The sequence below is a fragment of the Neofelis nebulosa genome, chromosome 6, assembly GCF_028018385.1.
Source record: "Neofelis nebulosa isolate mNeoNeb1 chromosome 6, mNeoNeb1.pri, whole genome shotgun sequence".
In the NCBI taxonomy this organism is placed as follows: Eukaryota; Metazoa; Chordata; class Mammalia; order Carnivora; family Felidae; genus Neofelis; species Neofelis nebulosa.
Genome location: NC_080787.1, coordinates 20,996,982 through 21,015,741, shown reverse-complemented (window position 1 = coordinate 21,015,741; position 18,760 = coordinate 20,996,982). Strand labels below are relative to the sequence as shown.

The 18,760-nt window shown below is 46.1% G+C and overlaps 1 protein-coding gene across 4 annotated transcripts in view; it reads right to left on the bottom strand.

The window, feature by feature from the left end:
- The window catches only part of NEDD9 (neural precursor cell expressed, developmentally down-regulated 9), a 184,438-nt gene that overhangs the window by 45,341 nt on the left and 120,337 nt on the right, over nucleotides 1–18,760 (bottom strand). Inside the window, exon 1 of one of the 4 annotated variants that reach the window (XM_058733006.1) lies at nucleotides 7,260–7,371. The exons of 2 other annotated variants lie outside the window; for them this stretch is intronic. Coding sequence is in view for 1 of the 2 variants with exons in the window: in XM_058733004.1 (XP_058588987.1) it covers nucleotides 3,088–3,099 (12 nt within the window). In the remaining variant the exon portion in view is untranslated. Of the gene's footprint in view, nucleotides 1–3,087; nucleotides 3,275–7,259; nucleotides 7,372–18,760 lie in introns of those variants that run through there. One more of the 4 variants, XM_058733004.1, reaches the window with a different exon arrangement.

Below are 18,760 nucleotides of genomic sequence, written 5' to 3'. Positions count from 1 at the left end.
TTTGTATATTCCGAAGAGCTTGTGGAAAACTCTTAATAAGCGAAGGGCCTGTAATTTACTATCACAGAACCTCAAACTGAATGAAGCCTTTTAGGAGAAACGGAGCATTAAGTGCATAGGAGACAGCAGCCTTCCCATGAACAACAACCACAAAACATAAAATGAAATAAGGCTAGACTAGTTGTTGCTGACCAAAAAGTTTATAAGGCATAGCTTACGCTCCCGGGTTCTCAAGATTATTATAAATGCATTAACTGGCTGGCCTGGAGCTATGTGTCTAAGTGCAAATGAGTGGAGGTTAGCCTGTCCTCTGGTTACGATTCCTGAAGTAGCCAAACCAGATAATCTGGTTAAAAAAAATCTTATAGTGGCTGAATTATAAATCTCTCAGTGAACAGAAGTCTGACTGTGCTAGGTTTATAGTGTGTAGAGCAGCACAGTGTTTAAAAGATCATTCCTGACTCCAGGATTTTACAATCTAATAACTATCTGGTTTTATGCCCTAAGTGGCTCAGATTAAACAAATAACTGCCAAACGTGCAATTCACTTTGCTTTGTAGAGTTTCTATGTTAAAAAAAAAAAAAATCAATCCTGCAGGAATACTTGAGATGAAATTGTTTTAAACTTCCTGGGAGACAAAACCACCAGTCACACAGAGCATTTTAGGGAGGTCACAGATGATTCTTTCTTTAAGAGTGGCTTAAAGTCACAGGTTCTGGAGCCTGATCCCCTTGGGTCAATTAACAGCTCCACCATTTTTTTTAGCTGTGTGGCTTTGGATAAATTACTTAGCCTCTCTGGGCCATAATTTCTACATTTGAAAAATGAGTATATGATAAAACCCACCTCAGAGTTTTTGGAAGAGTGAAATGTCACGATCTTGTATTATCATGGTAATTCTTAATTGATATTTTTTACCGCTCTTCTACCTTTGCATCATTTCCTCTACTTAAAATGACAAAATGGTCTCCTGAAATAGAGCTGTGCATTATTTAAAAAAAAATTTTTTTTAACATTCATTTATTTTTGAGAGGCAGAGAGAGACAGAGCGGGAGCGAGGAAGTGGCAGACAGAGAGGGAGACATAGAATACAAAGCAAGCTCTAGGCTCTGAGCTGTCAGCACAGAGCCGGATGCAGGGCTCGAACTCACAAACCATGAGATCATGACCGGAGCTGAAGTTGAGCGCTTCACCGACTGAGCCACCCAGGCGCCCCGAGCTGTGCATTATTAACTAGAGAGAACCCAGGCTTTCTAAGAAAGGGACAGCAGATTGCTTCAGCTACTGGTTTATTGTATAGTCACCACAAGGTGTCAATCTGACATTTGGTCGGTCAGAGAAGTCAGTATTTTTTCTGGTGAGCTAATAAAGACCTTATATTTACATCACTTGGTAAGGGTGTTCAACACCGGTAAGACCCAGCAAAACAGGAGGGTGAGGGTTTTTCCATGAATGCCAATCGCAATTTATTTCGTCCGTTGCCATGCTTTGTTTCCCTAAGAGCAAAATCAAAACATAATGAGGTCACTGAATAAAAGTGACTTTAGACTTTGTCACTTCTGTCACTTTCTAGATTGCAGCGCTCAATATTGATTTCAGCCATTTATACTTTCCAATAATGAATGTATGAACCTATTTTCTCTTTTATTTTTTCCCTGCAAGCTGGTTATTATGAAACTAAAGGCATTCAGTAATAGGGACCAGAGGGAGCAAAGAACTACTACAGGTTAAGTAACCACTATTCTAAACAAGGGACTGTGGAAATACAGGGCGAGCCACGTCAAGAATGGGAACTTTCCTGCTAGGTAGAAGGATTTGTTTCTGGTCGCATCCTAAAGTCAAAAGCATTAGGAATCGTTAGGATTATTCATGCCTCTGATCTTCCCTCTTGAGGCAGATAATGGAAAGCTAACAGTACAGTGATAACGAATACCTGTGTCTTCAGACAGTTGTAACCTTTCCGAGGAGAACCAGAACTCATGCATTATAATAAAGACTTTCAGCATTTAGAGTTAGAGCTTTTGAACAAGATTTATAGCTTTCGAATAAAAGATTTATCACTGAGGTCAGCCAGTGGCTATTAGCTGGAACCGAGTATTTACAACCTCACATTAAAAAAGGATGGGCCAGAAGCTAGATAATTCAGAAAGGAAGCAAAATAACTCCCAGCTAGCACAATCCCAAAGGTCAGACAGGTAATACAAATTGTCAGTCCAAAGCATAGCCACCTTGCCAACATTCATTTTAATAATAGCACCGTTGTTTAAAATCATTAGGTCTCACGTCTCCTCTAGAAGTCACGCCCAACTCACTGCAATGTGCTTCTAAGTACAGTGTCTCTGGAAGCTGCTTGCCTGATTCGATGGGGGTGCCTTAAACAAATGGGATATGCCGAGTAAATTATGATCCTTTAGCCAAGAATACGTAAAAACAATGGTGCATAACGCATGAGAAAATAATGTATCCTGAGCCTCTGTACGCTTCGGGGACAATAAGCTGACTGGACAATTCAGACTCTCAGCCCATTCAAATGCCGCTAGAAGTGTTTTAAAGAAATGGCAAATGCTCATTCGTTCTTACATCCAGGATTCCTTTAAGGACGTCAGCATGCTCCATCATGGGCTGCATAAGAGTACCTCGGGCTTTTAATTTCTCCCACCAAAAATGCATAAGGCAAACCGCTTCTCTTACCAAATGCTTAAAGCAAAGGCTGAAAACTGCTTTAAGGGCCAGTCTGAGGGGACTCGGCAGTTCTGATTCCTCTCTCATTACGGCCCTCAGCCCGTGGAGGCCAGGCCTAGGGGAGCCGCAGAGTCTTAAACTCCGCTCCAAGTTAGACACCCTCTGAATGCCAGTGGCTCCAGTGGCGGCTCCGATCAGACTGATTCTTAGTCTTTCAGTGGAGATGGGCCCGGGTATGCTGTGCCCTCCCGGAGTGGGTCTCAGAGACTGGGTCTCTGCCTGCCTGCTTGGTGACTGAGACCCCCTCTCTCTGGGGCACAGAAGGGGTCCCTGCAGAGGAGTTGTCACGGTGGGCGACACACACGCGCGCACACTGAAACCTGACGGAAGAGGCACCCTCTTACCTTATACTTCATCTCGGCGGCGGTGGGTTGAGCCGTTTTCCTACCCTAGTCAGCCTGCATCAAGCGCTGGCGTGTCCGCCCCTCCATGGAGTGCAGTGCTAAATGAAAGTGAGAGCGTCCGGGCCCTGGGTGGCTTTGCCAGTCGCAGCGCGCCAGCTCCCGCACAGCCTCTGAGCTCACTGTTTTGATGGAGCCCGGCCGAGCCCCGACCGTATTTGCATATCGCCAGCCATTGGCTGGCCGGCGAAGGTAATGTGGGGCCCCGCCCACCTCTTAACTTCGGAGAACTGACAAAGAACTTGTAATGTGGTCATTTCTTTTTTACTAGAGCCCAAAGGGTGGAAAATAAAACGAAGTGGGGAACCGTCTCGAACGTTACTCCCCATCCCCTCAGCCCCACCCCCGACTCCCCCCCCACCCAAAAAAGCCCCGGGCAAAGGAGATTCTTTTTTAAGATTAACCTAAATTTTAAAGAAATTGAATTCACAAAGCAGTCTGACAGTCGTGCTTCCTGTGACCTAGCAACTCCTTCATAAACCCATTTCATTTCAAAGCCATTCACCTCCCAATCTCTACATGAAACGAATTCGGGGAACAAAAGGTTTTCTGTCTCAGGGCCCCTTTTTACTAACTACCCCTGCTGATATCTCTCTCTCTCTCTTTCTCTCCTCCCTCCCCTCCCCTTTTTTGTGGCTGTTTGCTTTTTTTGTTCTTTTCAATGTTCAAAGTACTTGCAACGTCAGTCTGCGAGGAGCCAGAATACAATTCTCTCTGTGAAAAGGGACTCCGCTAGCACAGGCACCAGGGCTTTCCTAGCCGGCTTCTCACCAGGGCCTCCGAGAGTTGAGTGTCAGCCACATTCAGTGATCTCCTCTGGCTTTGCTGAGGATAAAGGTTAGATGTGACCCCTTAGATGAGGCTGGCCGGTGCATGCCCTATACATCATGGCTGTCCACTGAGTAGTGTGTTCTTTGATGGCTGGCGTTGCCAGCTCCAGCTTTGAACACTGCAGTGTTTTTCCTTCTGACCTCTCTCCTGAAGATGACCCATTAACCCACCAACACTTATTATCGGGGAAACAAAAAAAATGCCCACTGTTTGAGGAGCCTGGTTTAAAAGACCAGTCTCTCCACTGAAGCACAGAACATTCGGTTCAGCCTCATGATTTCTATAGAGAAAGACATCACCCAGAAGAAGACAGAAAGGGTCACCTTTAGCGACTCTTCTAAAGGATGAAGCAGAGAGAGGGGAAAATTCCTTTTCACTGGGTCTCAGGATTGAGACTCGGTGATTTCAGACAAAAGCTGTCCCTGAGTGGGATGGACTCCAAGCAGACTACACGACCTGGATGGAAAAATCATCTCTTTTTTTTTTTTTTTTTTTCCTGACCTAGTTGGATCAGAATCAGTTTGATTCCCCTGCCCCCAAAATTCCCAGTGAATTAAACTTTTACTTTTATGATCCAAACAAATAGAACAGGCGAGCAGCTACCCTGCAAAAGTGGCTTCCAGATACAAGGCTCCAGATCACAGTTTAATAAGGCACCGATTCCTTGGACGTGACCCCCTCCCCCCGCCCCACTGGTCATAATGAAGTTGATACACCCATTCAGGCCTCAGACTTGGACTTTGCTTTTCCTCATTTAGCCTTGGAGTGAAAATAAGCCCGAGTGATTTTTGCAAGGTCTTTCTGAACACAAATTAAGCATGCAGCATATTGTACTCAAGGATCTTCCTAACAGTCCTACCGTCTTATGGGAGAGTCATTAGTTTGCAGGAAATTGTTTTTGGTGTCTGCCTGGATCAGTCAAAGTCCTTCCCATCTGTAAGATGAGTCTTGTGGCCTCCAGAAGATCTAGATAACATTCCTTTGGCTTCCTAAGCAGTAGGGCTGAATCTGCTTTCTGTTCTGTTTGATGAGTACCACTGAATAGGCCAACACTATCTCACCCCCAAATGCTTTCAGTTTCCAAAGCATTTGCTAGGGCTTTTTGTCATTTCATTCTCTAGCTAGAAAGTTTAAATCGTACTAAGTGGCCCCCTTGCTTTCCTGCTTCTCTCCTCTTCAGTAGACACTTGGAATCTACCTGAAGTTCATTTCAGGGGAGTTTGGATCAGCGTTAGTCACACCGCAGTCGGGTATACTGTGATAGTCTCAACAAATGTCTTAACTTCTTGATTCTGGTGCCCTGAAGTATGACATGGAGAAAATAATAATGCCTACCTGCTAGGTTATAATGAGTATTAAATGAGATAGTGTGGATAGAAGTTAATACTACCCAGCACAGAGTAAGATCTTAATAAATGTTCACTTGTTAATGTTCCATTATTAATTATTGTTTTAATGTTTAAATGCATCATATATTATTTTATTACTATAGTATATGACATTATTATGATATGTTATGTAAGCATTAATATTCACTTAATTTTTAATTGTAGCTGTTATTACTATTAGACTCTTGTCAATATTTTAAGTGTGGTAGGCATTGAGAAAAAGGCAGACGGGTGCCCTCATCCGTGTGTCATTCTTTAGCAGGACACTTTGTAATTTAACAAATATCGATTGAGCACCTACCACGTGCTGGGTACCGTTCCAGGTGGGGAAGATACAGGAGCCGCCCACACAAAGCTCCTACCTTCATGGAGCTTACGGCTCACTGGGAGTGGAGGGCAATAATTAAATGAATATGTAATACAGTTTGGAGTGATAAATGCCACGAATTAAAGTTAAGCAGGGAAAATTGCTAGAGGGAAACAGAGAAGGGTTAGCAGGTGTGTGTGTGGGGTGGGGTGTCTTAGTTTAGAGCATGGTCACGTAAGCCCCTCTAAGGAGGTAATATTTCTGCTTCAATATGAAGGACATGAGGGATCCATTCAAACATCTGGGGAAAGAACATTCCAGATAGAGGAAAGCGCCTGGAGTAGAAATAAGCTGGGTGTGTTTAAGAACAGCACAAAAGCCAGGGCGCTGGAGTTGGGCTCCTGGGGGGATTGGGAAACGGGTGGGTGAGACTCAGACAGGTAGGCGGTAGCACTTGGATTTTCTCCTGACTGCCACAGCAAGGCACTGGAGCGATTTGAGCAGAGAATGATGTGATCTGTTTCACTGTTTTTACCCTTTGTTTAAACACTCAAGGGCAGCAGGCTATTAGTTAAAATATTGAGCTCTGGTCTTAACACAGCTTACATAATGCAGATAGTTGTCATGACTTTATTAGTATTTAGCTGCTTTATTAGTACTTAGTTTTTTAATATGTTTCCTTCAAAGCCCCCTGGGGAAACACAAATTCTCTCACTGAATAGAAAAACAGCCCCATCCCCGCCTATTACCTGAGATTTTTGGATGCCAAAATCACTGTTTAACCTATGCTGTGTAAACATTGCCGATTGGTTTATGGGACCGCCCTCATACCCCCACAGGTGGCCTTCTAAAATGGGCCGGGATGCTGGGGCTCGGGTCCTACCCTGTGCTCGCCAATACTGTGTCCGCCCGTCAGCCTTGCCACCCGCCTGCTTGTCTGTCAAGGGCTCTATCTCCCCAGACACTGATACAGGCAGGAGCGAGGGGGAAGTGGCACCAGATGCTGTCCAAATGATTTTCCAGCCGCCATGGCCATGGGCATGGATATAGCAAAAAATCGTGTGGATGCTAGAGAGAAGAGATTCTCCTATGCACAACTTGGGGGGAACCCATGTGGCTGCTCTCTAAAAGTAAGGGCAAAGTCAGAACAAGTGAGGGCAGGAAGTGACCTCGGGAATCTAGCACAGTCACCTCTAAAGCGGACGAACCTGCTGCTCTGAGGGCTGGGTGCCTCACACAGGGTGCCTCCAGGTTGGCTGGCTCGTAACAGCGATCAGTGTTTCAGGTCCATTCTCTGTCTCTCTTGTCTGATCTATTCCAGTCATTCCTTTGTAGTTTCCCCGGCCTGCCATCTCTCCCTGCTGGAATCTATATTCCACGTTGCTACCTGTTTACTTTCTAGAGTACAGAGCAGGACACGTTGCTACTATGATTAAAAACCGCTGGGGATACTTCAACGCCTTTACAAACAAAATCTGCAGACTTTTTGGCCTGGACTGTGATTTGGGCCCACCCTTCCTTTCTGGCCTCATCTTCTCCCATCCCCCCTACCCCACATCCCACACTCCAGCCAAACAGGGGGGACTCACCAATTCCAAGACACCCTTGTACTCTCCTGAGTTTGCACAGATGGGTTCCTCTGCCTGGCATGTCCTCTCTTCTCACTTCAGCTGTCAGGCGGAGCCCCCACACGAACCCTTTTGTGGTTCCTTGCCAACCGCCCCCACTCTGCCCACGTCCTCCTTTCAGAACTAACTCCTCCCTCCCTTCGCTCTGCCCCCATTGTACTTGGAACACAGTCCTCTTATAAGGCCTTTCCACATTGTGCCATAATACTGGTTGATCTCTGCTGTCCCAGCTTCAAGGCGAACCCCCAGGGACAGGGTGGTATCTTGTTCATCTCTGTGTCCCCTGCAGGCTTCTACTTTGCAGGTGCTTACATGCCTGCTGAGTGAATGAATGGATGAATGAATGCGAGGACAGAAGTAACATCAAAGGATGTATGTTATCTTGAGGTTCTGTGTGATGCTCAGGAAAGGAATGGAGAAAACTCGAGTTTTGAGGGCAGTTGTGGGGTTTGCATTTGTAGGAAGTGGAGCTAAGATGCAACTTTCCAGAACCAATTCCAGGCCTATTGCCAGTTCTGGTTCCCGGACATGTTTTGGTCTGAAAACTATAGCTTGTAGGCCTCCTGTCTTTGTACAACCAATGAGCTAAGAATAGTTTTTACATTTTTCTATGGTTGGAAAAAAAATACAAAGAAGAATGTTTCATGAGATGGGAAAATCCTGTGAAATTCAAATTTCAGTGTCTATAAATAAAGTTTTATTGGAACGTGGGCACCCATTCCTTTACATGGTATCTTTTGAGCTCTAATGGCAGACTTAGGTGGTTGTAAAAGAAGTGGTAAAGGCTTCAAAACCAAAAAAAAAAAACCCAAAAAACAAAACAAAACAAAAAACCCACTATTATTTGGCTTTCCACAGGAAACGTTTATTGACTCATGCCCTAGAAAAGTGCAAGATATATCTATCCTCGGGTTCAGACTGGAGTAGAGGTCCTTGTATATCCACAGAGAAACAATCTAGAAATACCCATTCTAGGGCCATGTTTCACCATTTCTAGTTTGCTATTGGTTAAAAAAAATCTACAAAAAACAAAGTTATTTCCAAAAATAATTGGAGGCAGCAACTTTTCAATCCTGTAAATCTCCAAGAAACCTTCCCAAACAAAAGATGAGCCATGGAGAGTTTTCCAGCTGACCCCTGCCACATTCAACCTTGATTGTTGAAACCCCCACAGGTGTCGGGCCCTATGCTATATATCACAAACGTGATTTCATTCCGTACTTATCTAATAGGACAACCCTGCGAGGTAGGTTGGAGCATCCTAATTTTACACGTAACATAACTTGAGACCCAGAGAGGTCATACAACTTGCACAAAGTTACAGGCAGATGAGTACAGGTCCTGTACATGGAGACAGGCTCTCGGGCTCCCGAGTCTGCGACCTGAACCACTGTGCATACTTCTCCCCAGCATCCTCTAACCCCATTTGTCAGTCAAGTCACTAAGGCAGCTTCTTCACCAGAGCGGGACTGAACCCAACTGAGGAACGATCTGTACATTCGAGCCCCACTTGTGTGGACTGTCCCCCTTTATCATTGTGTTTCTCTAGATCCCATCTTTACCCCAGCTTGTACCCTGTCTCCTTCATGAGACCTTTCCTTTCCAGTGTTGATCTCTTCCTCACCCCACTCTCTCTTCCCTCACCTGTGCCCTAGGTTGGTACTTCCCTAAACTGACCTCCCTGAAAAAGCAATTATGAAGGCTTAGAGATTCAGTGGACCTGGGGTGGGGACTTGGAATCTATCCATTTAAAAAGATCCCCAGATGATTCTGTACATAGCTATATGGGTACCGCTTGTCATTTAGTGCTTAGGTACTGCCTTTACTGTTTGTCCTGCGAGGAGGTACTTCTTCTCCACAGTGAGATTTCAAGCGACTTGTAAAAGCGGATCCTGTCTTGTTTTTGCTGTCTCCCCTTCTGCATTTATGCAGGTAACTGAGTCTCATCGTATGTCTTCTCAAAGCCCTGAATCATTTCCATGCTCACAGCCTTTACTGACGTCAACGTGGAAAAAATAAGTCACTTTTCAGCAGGCAGAAGAAAGAACATCTCTCACTCCAGGCAATCACCCTTTTTTTATCTGTTGAGCTGGTCAAGCTCTTGGAATGAATGAAAGTCTATTATTAGAGAGATGTTCCAGATACAGTTTCTAACACTTGCTTCTTCGTGGGCTGGGGAAAGGAGATCTCATTCACTTTCTCTCCACTAATAGTCGGTAAAAGAGACTCACGAAGGCCATCCCATCCTAACCCTTCCCCCCCACTCCCCCTTTAACAATTATTAATATTATTGTTATTATTATTTGAAGTTTCTCTTCCTACCCCCCCCCTTTTAACAATAGTGTCTAAGAGATAAACTCTGATTTCTGCAAGAGTTGTTCAAAACATTATTTTACAATATTTGTAACGGAGGGTGGCGTTTCTTAAAAAGCCTGGTTGCCTCAGGATCCCCAAACTACTTCTGACTTGGTGCCTCCCTGACTTATTTCTTCTTCTCACTCAGTGACGAGCCACCTGGGATGGGTGGGGCTCTAAACAACAGAGAATAGGAACGATTCCTCTAGATTTTCTCTTTATTGCATGACACGGTAGATTCCCACACTGTGACAGCTTTACGAGGTCTCACTGCCCCCTTTTATTCAGCCAAGTTTATAAGTGTGTCATTGTTATTGCCCTTTTAAAAATATACCATCCTCTCCCTCCCCCCCCCTGCTTTTCCCACTGCCTTCTGCCCTCCATCACAGATTCTTTGAGGTGGCTTTTAATTTTCCCAAGGGGGAAGTGCTAAAATGGAGAGTGTCTTAGACCCCAATCAGTCCTTGATAAAGCATGAAAAAAAATACATGTAATACTGTGTCACTCACATGCTACTAAAAACCTACAGAGACCCCTGTATATTGCCCCTGACGACTAGACTTTTGAAAAACTGTGTAATTGTGACGCTTTTGGTGTTTTATACATATAGACGTAATAGTGTTATTATAACTTTGGAATCCTTAATTACTAACCCCCCCCCCTGCAAAGAACTAAAAAACAAAACAGATTAAATTACATGTCAAGTCAACTTGCTCCACTGTAGTAAAATATGATGAGCAATGATGAGGCCCCGCTTGAGCATTTAGCATTTTCTTTACTCGAAGGATTTGGGGGGTTAACTCGGGGGCGAAATTATGAGAAAACCAAGCGGGCAAAGGTTTACATTTCTACTATTTATATGTATCCCGCTAGGCACAGGAACGATGTTCGGCGGAGCAAAAGGACTTTATTAGTTAAGATTGTGCAGACTGCCTGGCACGGCGTTCTCCTGTTTCCTCTAGCTGCGAGGTATCCCCTTATCGCAGGTTTTGGTTCGTCCGAACAAACAATTTGTTGTCCGAAACTGTCCCGCAAGTCTCTTCTGCTGGCAGAAACTGCAGCCCGTGGATCTTTACAAAGGTCAAGGTGATCTGCCACGACCAAATAGACAGAAATCCGCTGCCCGGGTGGAGGATGGCCTGTTCTTCCTGAAGGCACCGCCAGACACAGTAACATTGCTCTGTAGTTCGTATTCAGTAAGGGGACAAACGCACCAGGTTTCCTTCTTGCTCGTGTCTGTTCTTTGTTCTTAAGTTTGAAGTCTTCCTGTCCTCTCCTTGCATCTGTATCTAAGATGTGACGCGATGTTCTGGCACTTTGCTGTCCCCTCTCCCCTCTCCACTTTCTGCTCCTGTCCAGGTGTGGTAAACAGAGGGGCTTGTGGACCACGCGCCTGGATGAGGCCGGATGCTCTGTTTCCAGTCTACTCCTCCAGGCACACGGGCCATTAAGGTTCACCTTCCACATCCGGCATCCAGCGTGGCTCCAGGTGGAGGTGGGGGGTGGAGATGGAAGCCGAGGTGGGGGAGGGGGGGAAGAATCAGGGAGCATGGCGGGAAGGAAGGTGTTTTAAAGACCAGATACCCGGTATTGAGGAGGGCACCTTTTGGGATGAGCACTGGGTGTTGTATGGAAACCAATTTGACAATAAACTTCATATACTGAAAAAATAAATAAATAAAAATAAAGACCAGATACCCACTTTCCTGGAGGCACAGGGGAAACTATTTCTTCAGGGTTTGGAGATGCATTTCCCCCTCTCCCCCCACCCCCCACCCCGCACTGGCCCCTTAAAAGGGACCAGCTGACCCAGCCCTCCAAGGAAGCCGGCCTCCTGTCCCTTGCTGCCCTCACCAGCTGAGGCCATCGAGTGGCCAGTGGGCCCCGTCCCAGGGCATCGGGCCTGTCTGGCCAGCCCAGGCGGCCGCCAGCTGGCGCTGATGAGCGAGGGGAAGGAATCTGAGTAATGCAGGGCCTTGGGGGGTGGAGGGGGGAAGACAGGATAAGAGGAATGTGGTGTGGGGACACAGCTCACCCGGCACTATTCAAGCCAAGCTTTTGAAGAGCTTGATTCATTTTAGAAAGCAAACAAACTCCTCCAGCTCTCAGCAATCTTTTATTTTGTCTGCAAGACGAATGCCTCTCCAGCATGGGCGGGGCACCGGGTCGTGGTGGCGGAGACGAAGGCGTCCACCCTTGCCATGCGGCGTGTGGACAGCACGTTCGTTTCTGCCCACTGGGGCTAAGAAATGCAGAGCAGCTCTCTTCCTGGTACGAAAAGCCGAAGGGGAGCCCTGCTAATCAATGAACGTGTCCAAGACCTTAAGGCTCACTCGCTCGCACCGCTAGGGTTTACAGATGTTGAGTGTAAGTTCCCTTAATTTGCTTGTGTTCTGGCACCCTGTGACTTCCAACTAGGGAGTGGAGAAGAGGGGGTGTTGCAAAGATTTCCTCGAATGCCGGTGCCTGCGGTTCTCTCGATTCATGCTCTAACCAGCCTTAGGAGCTGCTGGTCTTCCCAAGGGTGGAGAGCCGGGGGACGAAGCAAAGCTTCTGCTCTTGCAGCAGAACCGTTTCCCCCACTTTAGATTTTGTGGTCTCAGAGCCCCTCTGCATCTTCAAAAGCCATCTCCCGTGCAGTTTTGGTCGCTGGGAAGACAAGTATCTTTGCTCCTTACTCAGCGCTGGGCATTTTCTTCTCTTCCAAGCCCACTCTGGGACTCAGCTTCCCGCTCTCCCTTCTCTCGTTTTTACCCCCAGTCTTTCACATCCTGCTCTCTACACACACGTTCAGGTCTTCCTCATCCCAAAGACAGATCCACAGTTCCTTGTTCAAAACCCTGGAGGTCAGACGAGTTTGTGGAATTCTGAATATTTCAGGTTTTAGAACCAGACTTACCTATCCCCCATATTACGCAACTCCCGGTGAGACCTGGGCCAGCATCCAGTCTGCAAACTCGTTCATGTTCCAGCAGGAAGACGTACGTATATTCATGCCAACTGGGGTAAATGAAGAATATGCACTGCCTCGGGCCGATCCAGGTCGGGTATTGCCACCAAATGAGTTACGAAAGAACTGTAGACCTTTATACCTGATAATGGTGGATAGGCGAGTGTGGATACAATCCAGTTCCTCCAAATCTTCCCTTTGGCACCTCTCCCTCCCCCAACATCAAGCCCGGCGCTCTCTCTCTTCCACCTGCCACGACCAGAGGGCCAGAGTGAGCAATCTGAGGCCTGGCCTCCCACCGGACCTCCTCTCCTCGGCCTCTGCCATCCATCCCACGGACCACCCTTCAAGCCAGCGCCTCTCAGGCCGTCCACAGAGAACCACCCGTGCCTCCCATGTCCCAGTCCATCACGGGTCAGTTGGACTGTAAAATACTTAATGCGTCATCAGAAAAACGGAGTACAAGAGACATACGACGTACAAGCCTTGTCCGTTGTCTTTATAATTAAATCTAACGATATAAATGGCCCCCGTCTAAAAGCTGTCAGGGCTGTGAAGTACTCGCTGGCTGCCTCACTCTCGCTGTGGACCTGTGCAGTGTGCGGCCTGGCGGCTGGGGGTCTGCAGGTCACATTTGGAGGGCCCGTGCGGGGGGCCCTCCTGGGCCCTTGGCCTCCCCTAGCTCCTGACATTTCCCGTCCCCTCCCTCCCCCCACCTCTCTTGAAGCGGCCTCCTCTCCTGGCCTCCACGGCAGCCGGCTCTTCTTCCCCTTCTCCTTCCCTCACCAATACTTCAGGCCCCTTTCCAGGTAGGCTCTCCCCCCCCCAGGTTCTGTCCTCACCCTGCATTTTCCCATTTTCTATCTCTCGTTCCTACGTAGATGAAAATCACGTCTCCTGACCTGTGTTCTGAGTCCCAGAATCTCACCTCTTACCGCACCCAAATAGTCCAGAGGTACCTCACTCACTCCTCCAAGTCACAGATTGCGATGGTTACTTTTATATGTCAACTTGGGTGGGCCACAGAGCCTAGATACTTGGTCAGATAGTAGTGTAGACATTGCTGTGAAGCTATGTTGTAGACGAGAATGACATTTAAGTCAGTAGACTTTGAGTAAAACAGGTTACTCTCCATCCTGTGGGTGGGCCTCATCTAATCAGGTGAAGTCCCTAAGAGACAAAGTCCCCCTGGGAGGAGGGAATTCTGCTCCAGCCTGCCTTTGAACCTGAGCTACAGCGTCAACTCTTTAACTCTTCACTGGGTCTATAGCCTGCCGGCTTACCCTGTAGATTTTGGACCTGTCAGCCTCCACAATCACGTGGCTGTTCCCTAAAATCCATCTCTCTCTCTCTTTCTCTATCTGCACACACACATGCGCGCGCGCACACACACACACACACACACACACCCTATTGGTTTATTGGTTCTGTTTCTGTGGAGAACTCTGGCTAATATTCATATGAACTTGCTATTGAAACAATGTCCGTTTCTAACTAATCTGCCTCTATTTATGATGCTGCTTTTGTCTAATGTGCCTAGAACTGAAAGTTCAGACTGATCTTTTGATTTTTTTCCCCACTGTCTTCGCACATCCAATCAGCCCTGTCAGTTTTACATCCTCAATATTTATGGCATAAATACCCTCCTTTCCATTTGTCTGCTAATGGAGATTCCCCAACAACCACCCAGACCTGGTCTGTCATAGAAGATATCCTCCTTTCCACAATGACAGGCCCAAGAAATTGGCATGTGATTCACAGAGTCAATCTGAGATCTTTGAGATTTTGTAAATGAAGCTTGGGAGATAGGGGACCTCTCTTTCTTTGGATCATAGTCTGTAAACCTAGGTTTGGTAGTGAACTTCTTTTCCTCATTGTGCAGAGTGTCTATAGTAAGGGAGTGAGTCCACATGAAAAAAGAAGCAAAGATATTTGGAGTAGTGGAATAGAGAGAACCATGATGCTGTTGTCTCTGCCTCTGGATCAAGCCATACCTGAGGTCCATTCTTAGACAACCCAATTCATAAGGCAATAAACACATTTTCTCCCTAACCTAGTTGGAATTGAGCTTCTTTCATTTTCAATGACAGTGTCCCGATGAACCCTTTTGCCAGAAAGTATCCTCCTAAAGGGCGACGACTATACCTTATTCATGTGTATCCCCTAAATGTGGCACCACATTTAGGAACATCTTGGTCTCCGTGTTGCACTGATTCCCAGCTTGTCCTTCTTAAGGTACCAGCTACGTTGTGAAATTGTGTGTGAGAGGAGAAATGACAGAAAGGAACATTTTCTGTAGCTCCTATGATGGCAGAAATAGAACAGAGACTTATAGATGAGGAACTTCCCAGGGTGATGGTAGCTGGGGGCGTGGTGGCCCAAATGAGAAGCAGATCCACCTTTTGATTTTAAATTCATTGATTGAGATGCACACATTTCACTATGAAAGGAGAAGCAAGACATATTTTTACTGTGAGGTGTGGGGTATCAGTGTTTTGTCTACCTACAGATCCGTATAAATATTTATTTTATATTGCCTTTCCAATTAACTTGTACTTGCTAATCACTGCTGAGATTTCACTCATCGTCCACCAGTGCTTACTAATTGCTCAACAGAATGCTAGGCATCATGGGAATTACACAGATGAATAATACCCAGACGCTGCCCTTCCTTCTTAAATACCTATTACGGTAGCGGCCAAGGGAACTTCATGAAGATAAACTTGTGTAGAAAAGAAAAATCACACCGTAAAGTTATGTAAGTTTCTATTTTAAAATCATCTGGTTCTAATTTACTAAATTTAATGCTTTAGAGTCAATGCCAAAGTGCTACATTTGATTTATGGAAATACTTTAGCACATTTTTCCATCGCGCTCTTGTACAATACATTTACCGCTCTTTTGTTATGGTTAGAAAGATTATGGATCTTAAAAAAAAAGCCCTCTTTATGAGCTTGCTGATATTTTATTATAAAATACCATAAGATGGAATAAGAAGTCTAGTAAATAATAATACTGACTTAGGAGCATTTCACATGGTTTAGCTTTATTTGTGTGTGTGTGTGTGTGCGTGTGTGTATATATGTATATATGTATATACATATGTACCCTATATATATATAGGTATATAGGGTATGTACCTATATATATATATATAGGGTTATATATATATATATATATATATATATATATATATAAATTTAACAGAGAGGTCTGGAAAATGGATGTTTAATAACTTTGACTTTATGCTAAACCACTTCTTTTCAGGGTAAACAAGTACTTGGCGGGGGGGTGGGTGGGTAATATAAATGGCAGTCATACTCTTACTACACCACTAACAAAATAATAATGTTAATACCGAAGGATACAGAATGTCATAGACTCAGACTTCTATCACTCCAAAGAAGGGCTTACCAGATATCCCAGCCAAATGGAATTTAAGAATGTGGACATAAACACCATTGGTGTCATTGACCCAGGGTCCCACACCTGCCAGCAGGGCAGTGGCATGAGATTTCAGGAGATACCAGCTTTCTCTGTTTCGTCCGCCCTCTCTGACATGTTCCCCCACTGAAGAGGCAAAGATAGATCTGCCCCAGGTTCCGGAAATGAACCACCTCTATGTGGCCTTCTGGGCTCTGGGCTCGACCAGCTCGTCCGGCATGGCAGTTTGGTGACTCCCCTGTGACATTTTGCCGAAAAACCAAGACTTCGTGTGTCAGCCTTTTCCCTGAAGCCTCCCAGACATGCCAGCAAAGGCTGCCCTGGGTCTTCAAGGTGGTATTTAAAGCCCGGGTATATTCATTTTGTTCCCGCTTTACCCTGGCTTCTCTCGGCTTGCAAAAAATGAAGGTTTTTACACTTCACACCCACATAAAATAAGATGCCTGCCTAGGAATTCCCCCTGCGCCCTGCAGCTTTGTATTTCTTTAAAACAAAGAAACCTCACTTCTTTCAGAGTTTAGTCACCTCTCGTAAATGAAGAATTGCAAAGGCCAGGCCAGTCAAAACGTTTCCTTTCCAACAGGCGATCTTTACGTCGTTATATGATGTGGGCCACAGGGGTTCCAATGAGTCGGAATGAATGGCAGGTCACTGTCCAGCACGGCTCAAGGGCCTCAAGCTCTGTCCTGCATCCTCCCGCGTCCAGGCAGAGCTCGACTAGCAAGAAACGATTGAATGTGGCACTTCCCTGTCTGGCCAAGACCTGTTCTCCCCTGTCCTCTGCCCTGGAGTCAGCCTTCCCATCTCTCCTTGAAAACACTATAATAAGAAATGAAATGAAAAAGACAACAACGAAGCAAAGAGAACAATGCAACCTCTGACTCCTTCTGGAGGCTTCTCTGGAGTGTGTCTCACTTTACCTCTTCAAGCCTATCAATTGCTCCCTGACACTAAGCTCAAGCCTCACCTTCTCCTTGAAATGTACTCCAGCCTCTACGGATGAGCCCTTTTCCAGGATCCGTGCTACATTCACAGGTGGGTGTGACACATCCTGGCATCACTGGGTATCACTTGGGAATCCCTAGCTGTGCCTTGCTTGGTGGCAGGTGCCTCACAGCTGCATGACAGTTGACCTTGGAGGTAGGCAATCCCCTCTGTCACTTAGCCAATAGTCACAGGTTTTTACCGACACACAATTCACATACATACAATTCGCCATTTTAAAGTGTACCCTTCAGTGATCTGGAGTATATTCACGGAGTTGCAGCACCACGGTCACTGATTCCAGAACATTTTTTATCACCTCGAAGAGAAACCCTCTCCCCACCAGCAGTCACTCCCCATTTCTCTCTCGTCCAAATCCTGGCGACCACGACCAGCCATCTAATTTCCGTCTGGCAAGAGCAAGTGATAACTGACTTCATGCATTTTTTTTTTCCCAGCACAATTCCGAAAGCTGGCACAAACACGAGATTGCTCATTAAAGTCTCTGTATGCATTTAAAAGGATTGCTTCGGTTGCGTGAACACATACATATTTAATACTTGCAAGGGAATGTGGAGTGATAACAACCAAAAAATGGTAATTAAATACAGAAAGGGAAAGCAGAAGTTGGGAGGGGGTGTTGGTGAGTCGAAGAGAGTTGGGGAGTGAAAGCTTTGGAGAGAGGAGAGAAATAGGTCTTGCAGAGACAGGGAGGTTATTCTCTTTGTATTTACAACGTAGGGTCTGATCATGTGCCAGACGGAGCTAAGAACATTATCTAATCTCTGCAACGATCAGGCAGGAGTTCAGAATCCTAGGCTATCGATGAGGAAGGGTCCTGATGTTCAGAGAGGTGAATGCTTTGCCCAGCACCACCCAGCAAGGGGTTCATCAAAGCTTGCTGGCTTCAACTCTCATGCTCTTAATGCTTTGTTATTTCCTTTGAACACTGTGGGTCTACGGATCTTCCAACTGGTCCTAAAAAAGTACCCTGATGAGAAAATTGCTATGCTGTGGAAAACAGCCAGGAAACAGGGACAGGTATGCAAACATTTTCCCAGCCTGCACAGGAAAGGGCGTCAGCTGTTCTCTTAGGCTGCCCAGGTCCTCAGGCTCTGTGGCCTCTGCAGAAAAGCCATCAGAGCTTCTGGCCTTCTGTATCCCTGAGGCTGCTCTCATCCGGAAGCAGCTTCTTCTGGGCCCTAAGACCAGCTCTCCGGTTGGCACTAAGCCTCCTGAGTGCCAGAGTTCCTTGGATTTGCTCCAGCTCTGCTAACTTACTTGATGGGACACAGAGGTCCCAGCTTGCCCCTTGGGTGGCCCAGCTACCTGCATGTGGCTCTGCGATGGGTTGGTCTCTGAGGACTTGGTCAAGTGACATGGCGGTCTCTCCTGCCAGCTACCTGCTGTCACCTACACCTGGCCATTAAATAGTGATGCTCCTCAGGGCCCTGCCTTTCTCCCTTTGTTTTCTCTCCCCGGACAAATGCCTCACTCACCATGCTTCTGTAGTCACCTAACCACACGCCAGTGACTCCCCAGTTCTTATCTCTGCGATGGGTAATTTTGTATGTGAACTTGGCCGGGCCACCTCTCCAGATATTTGGTCAAACATTATTCTAGGTGTTTCTGTGAGAGTGTTTACGGTTGTGGGTGGGGTTCATGTAATCATTGGAAGGCCTGAGTTGAACAGAAGGCCTCCGTTCCCTGAGCAAGAGGGATTTCTAAG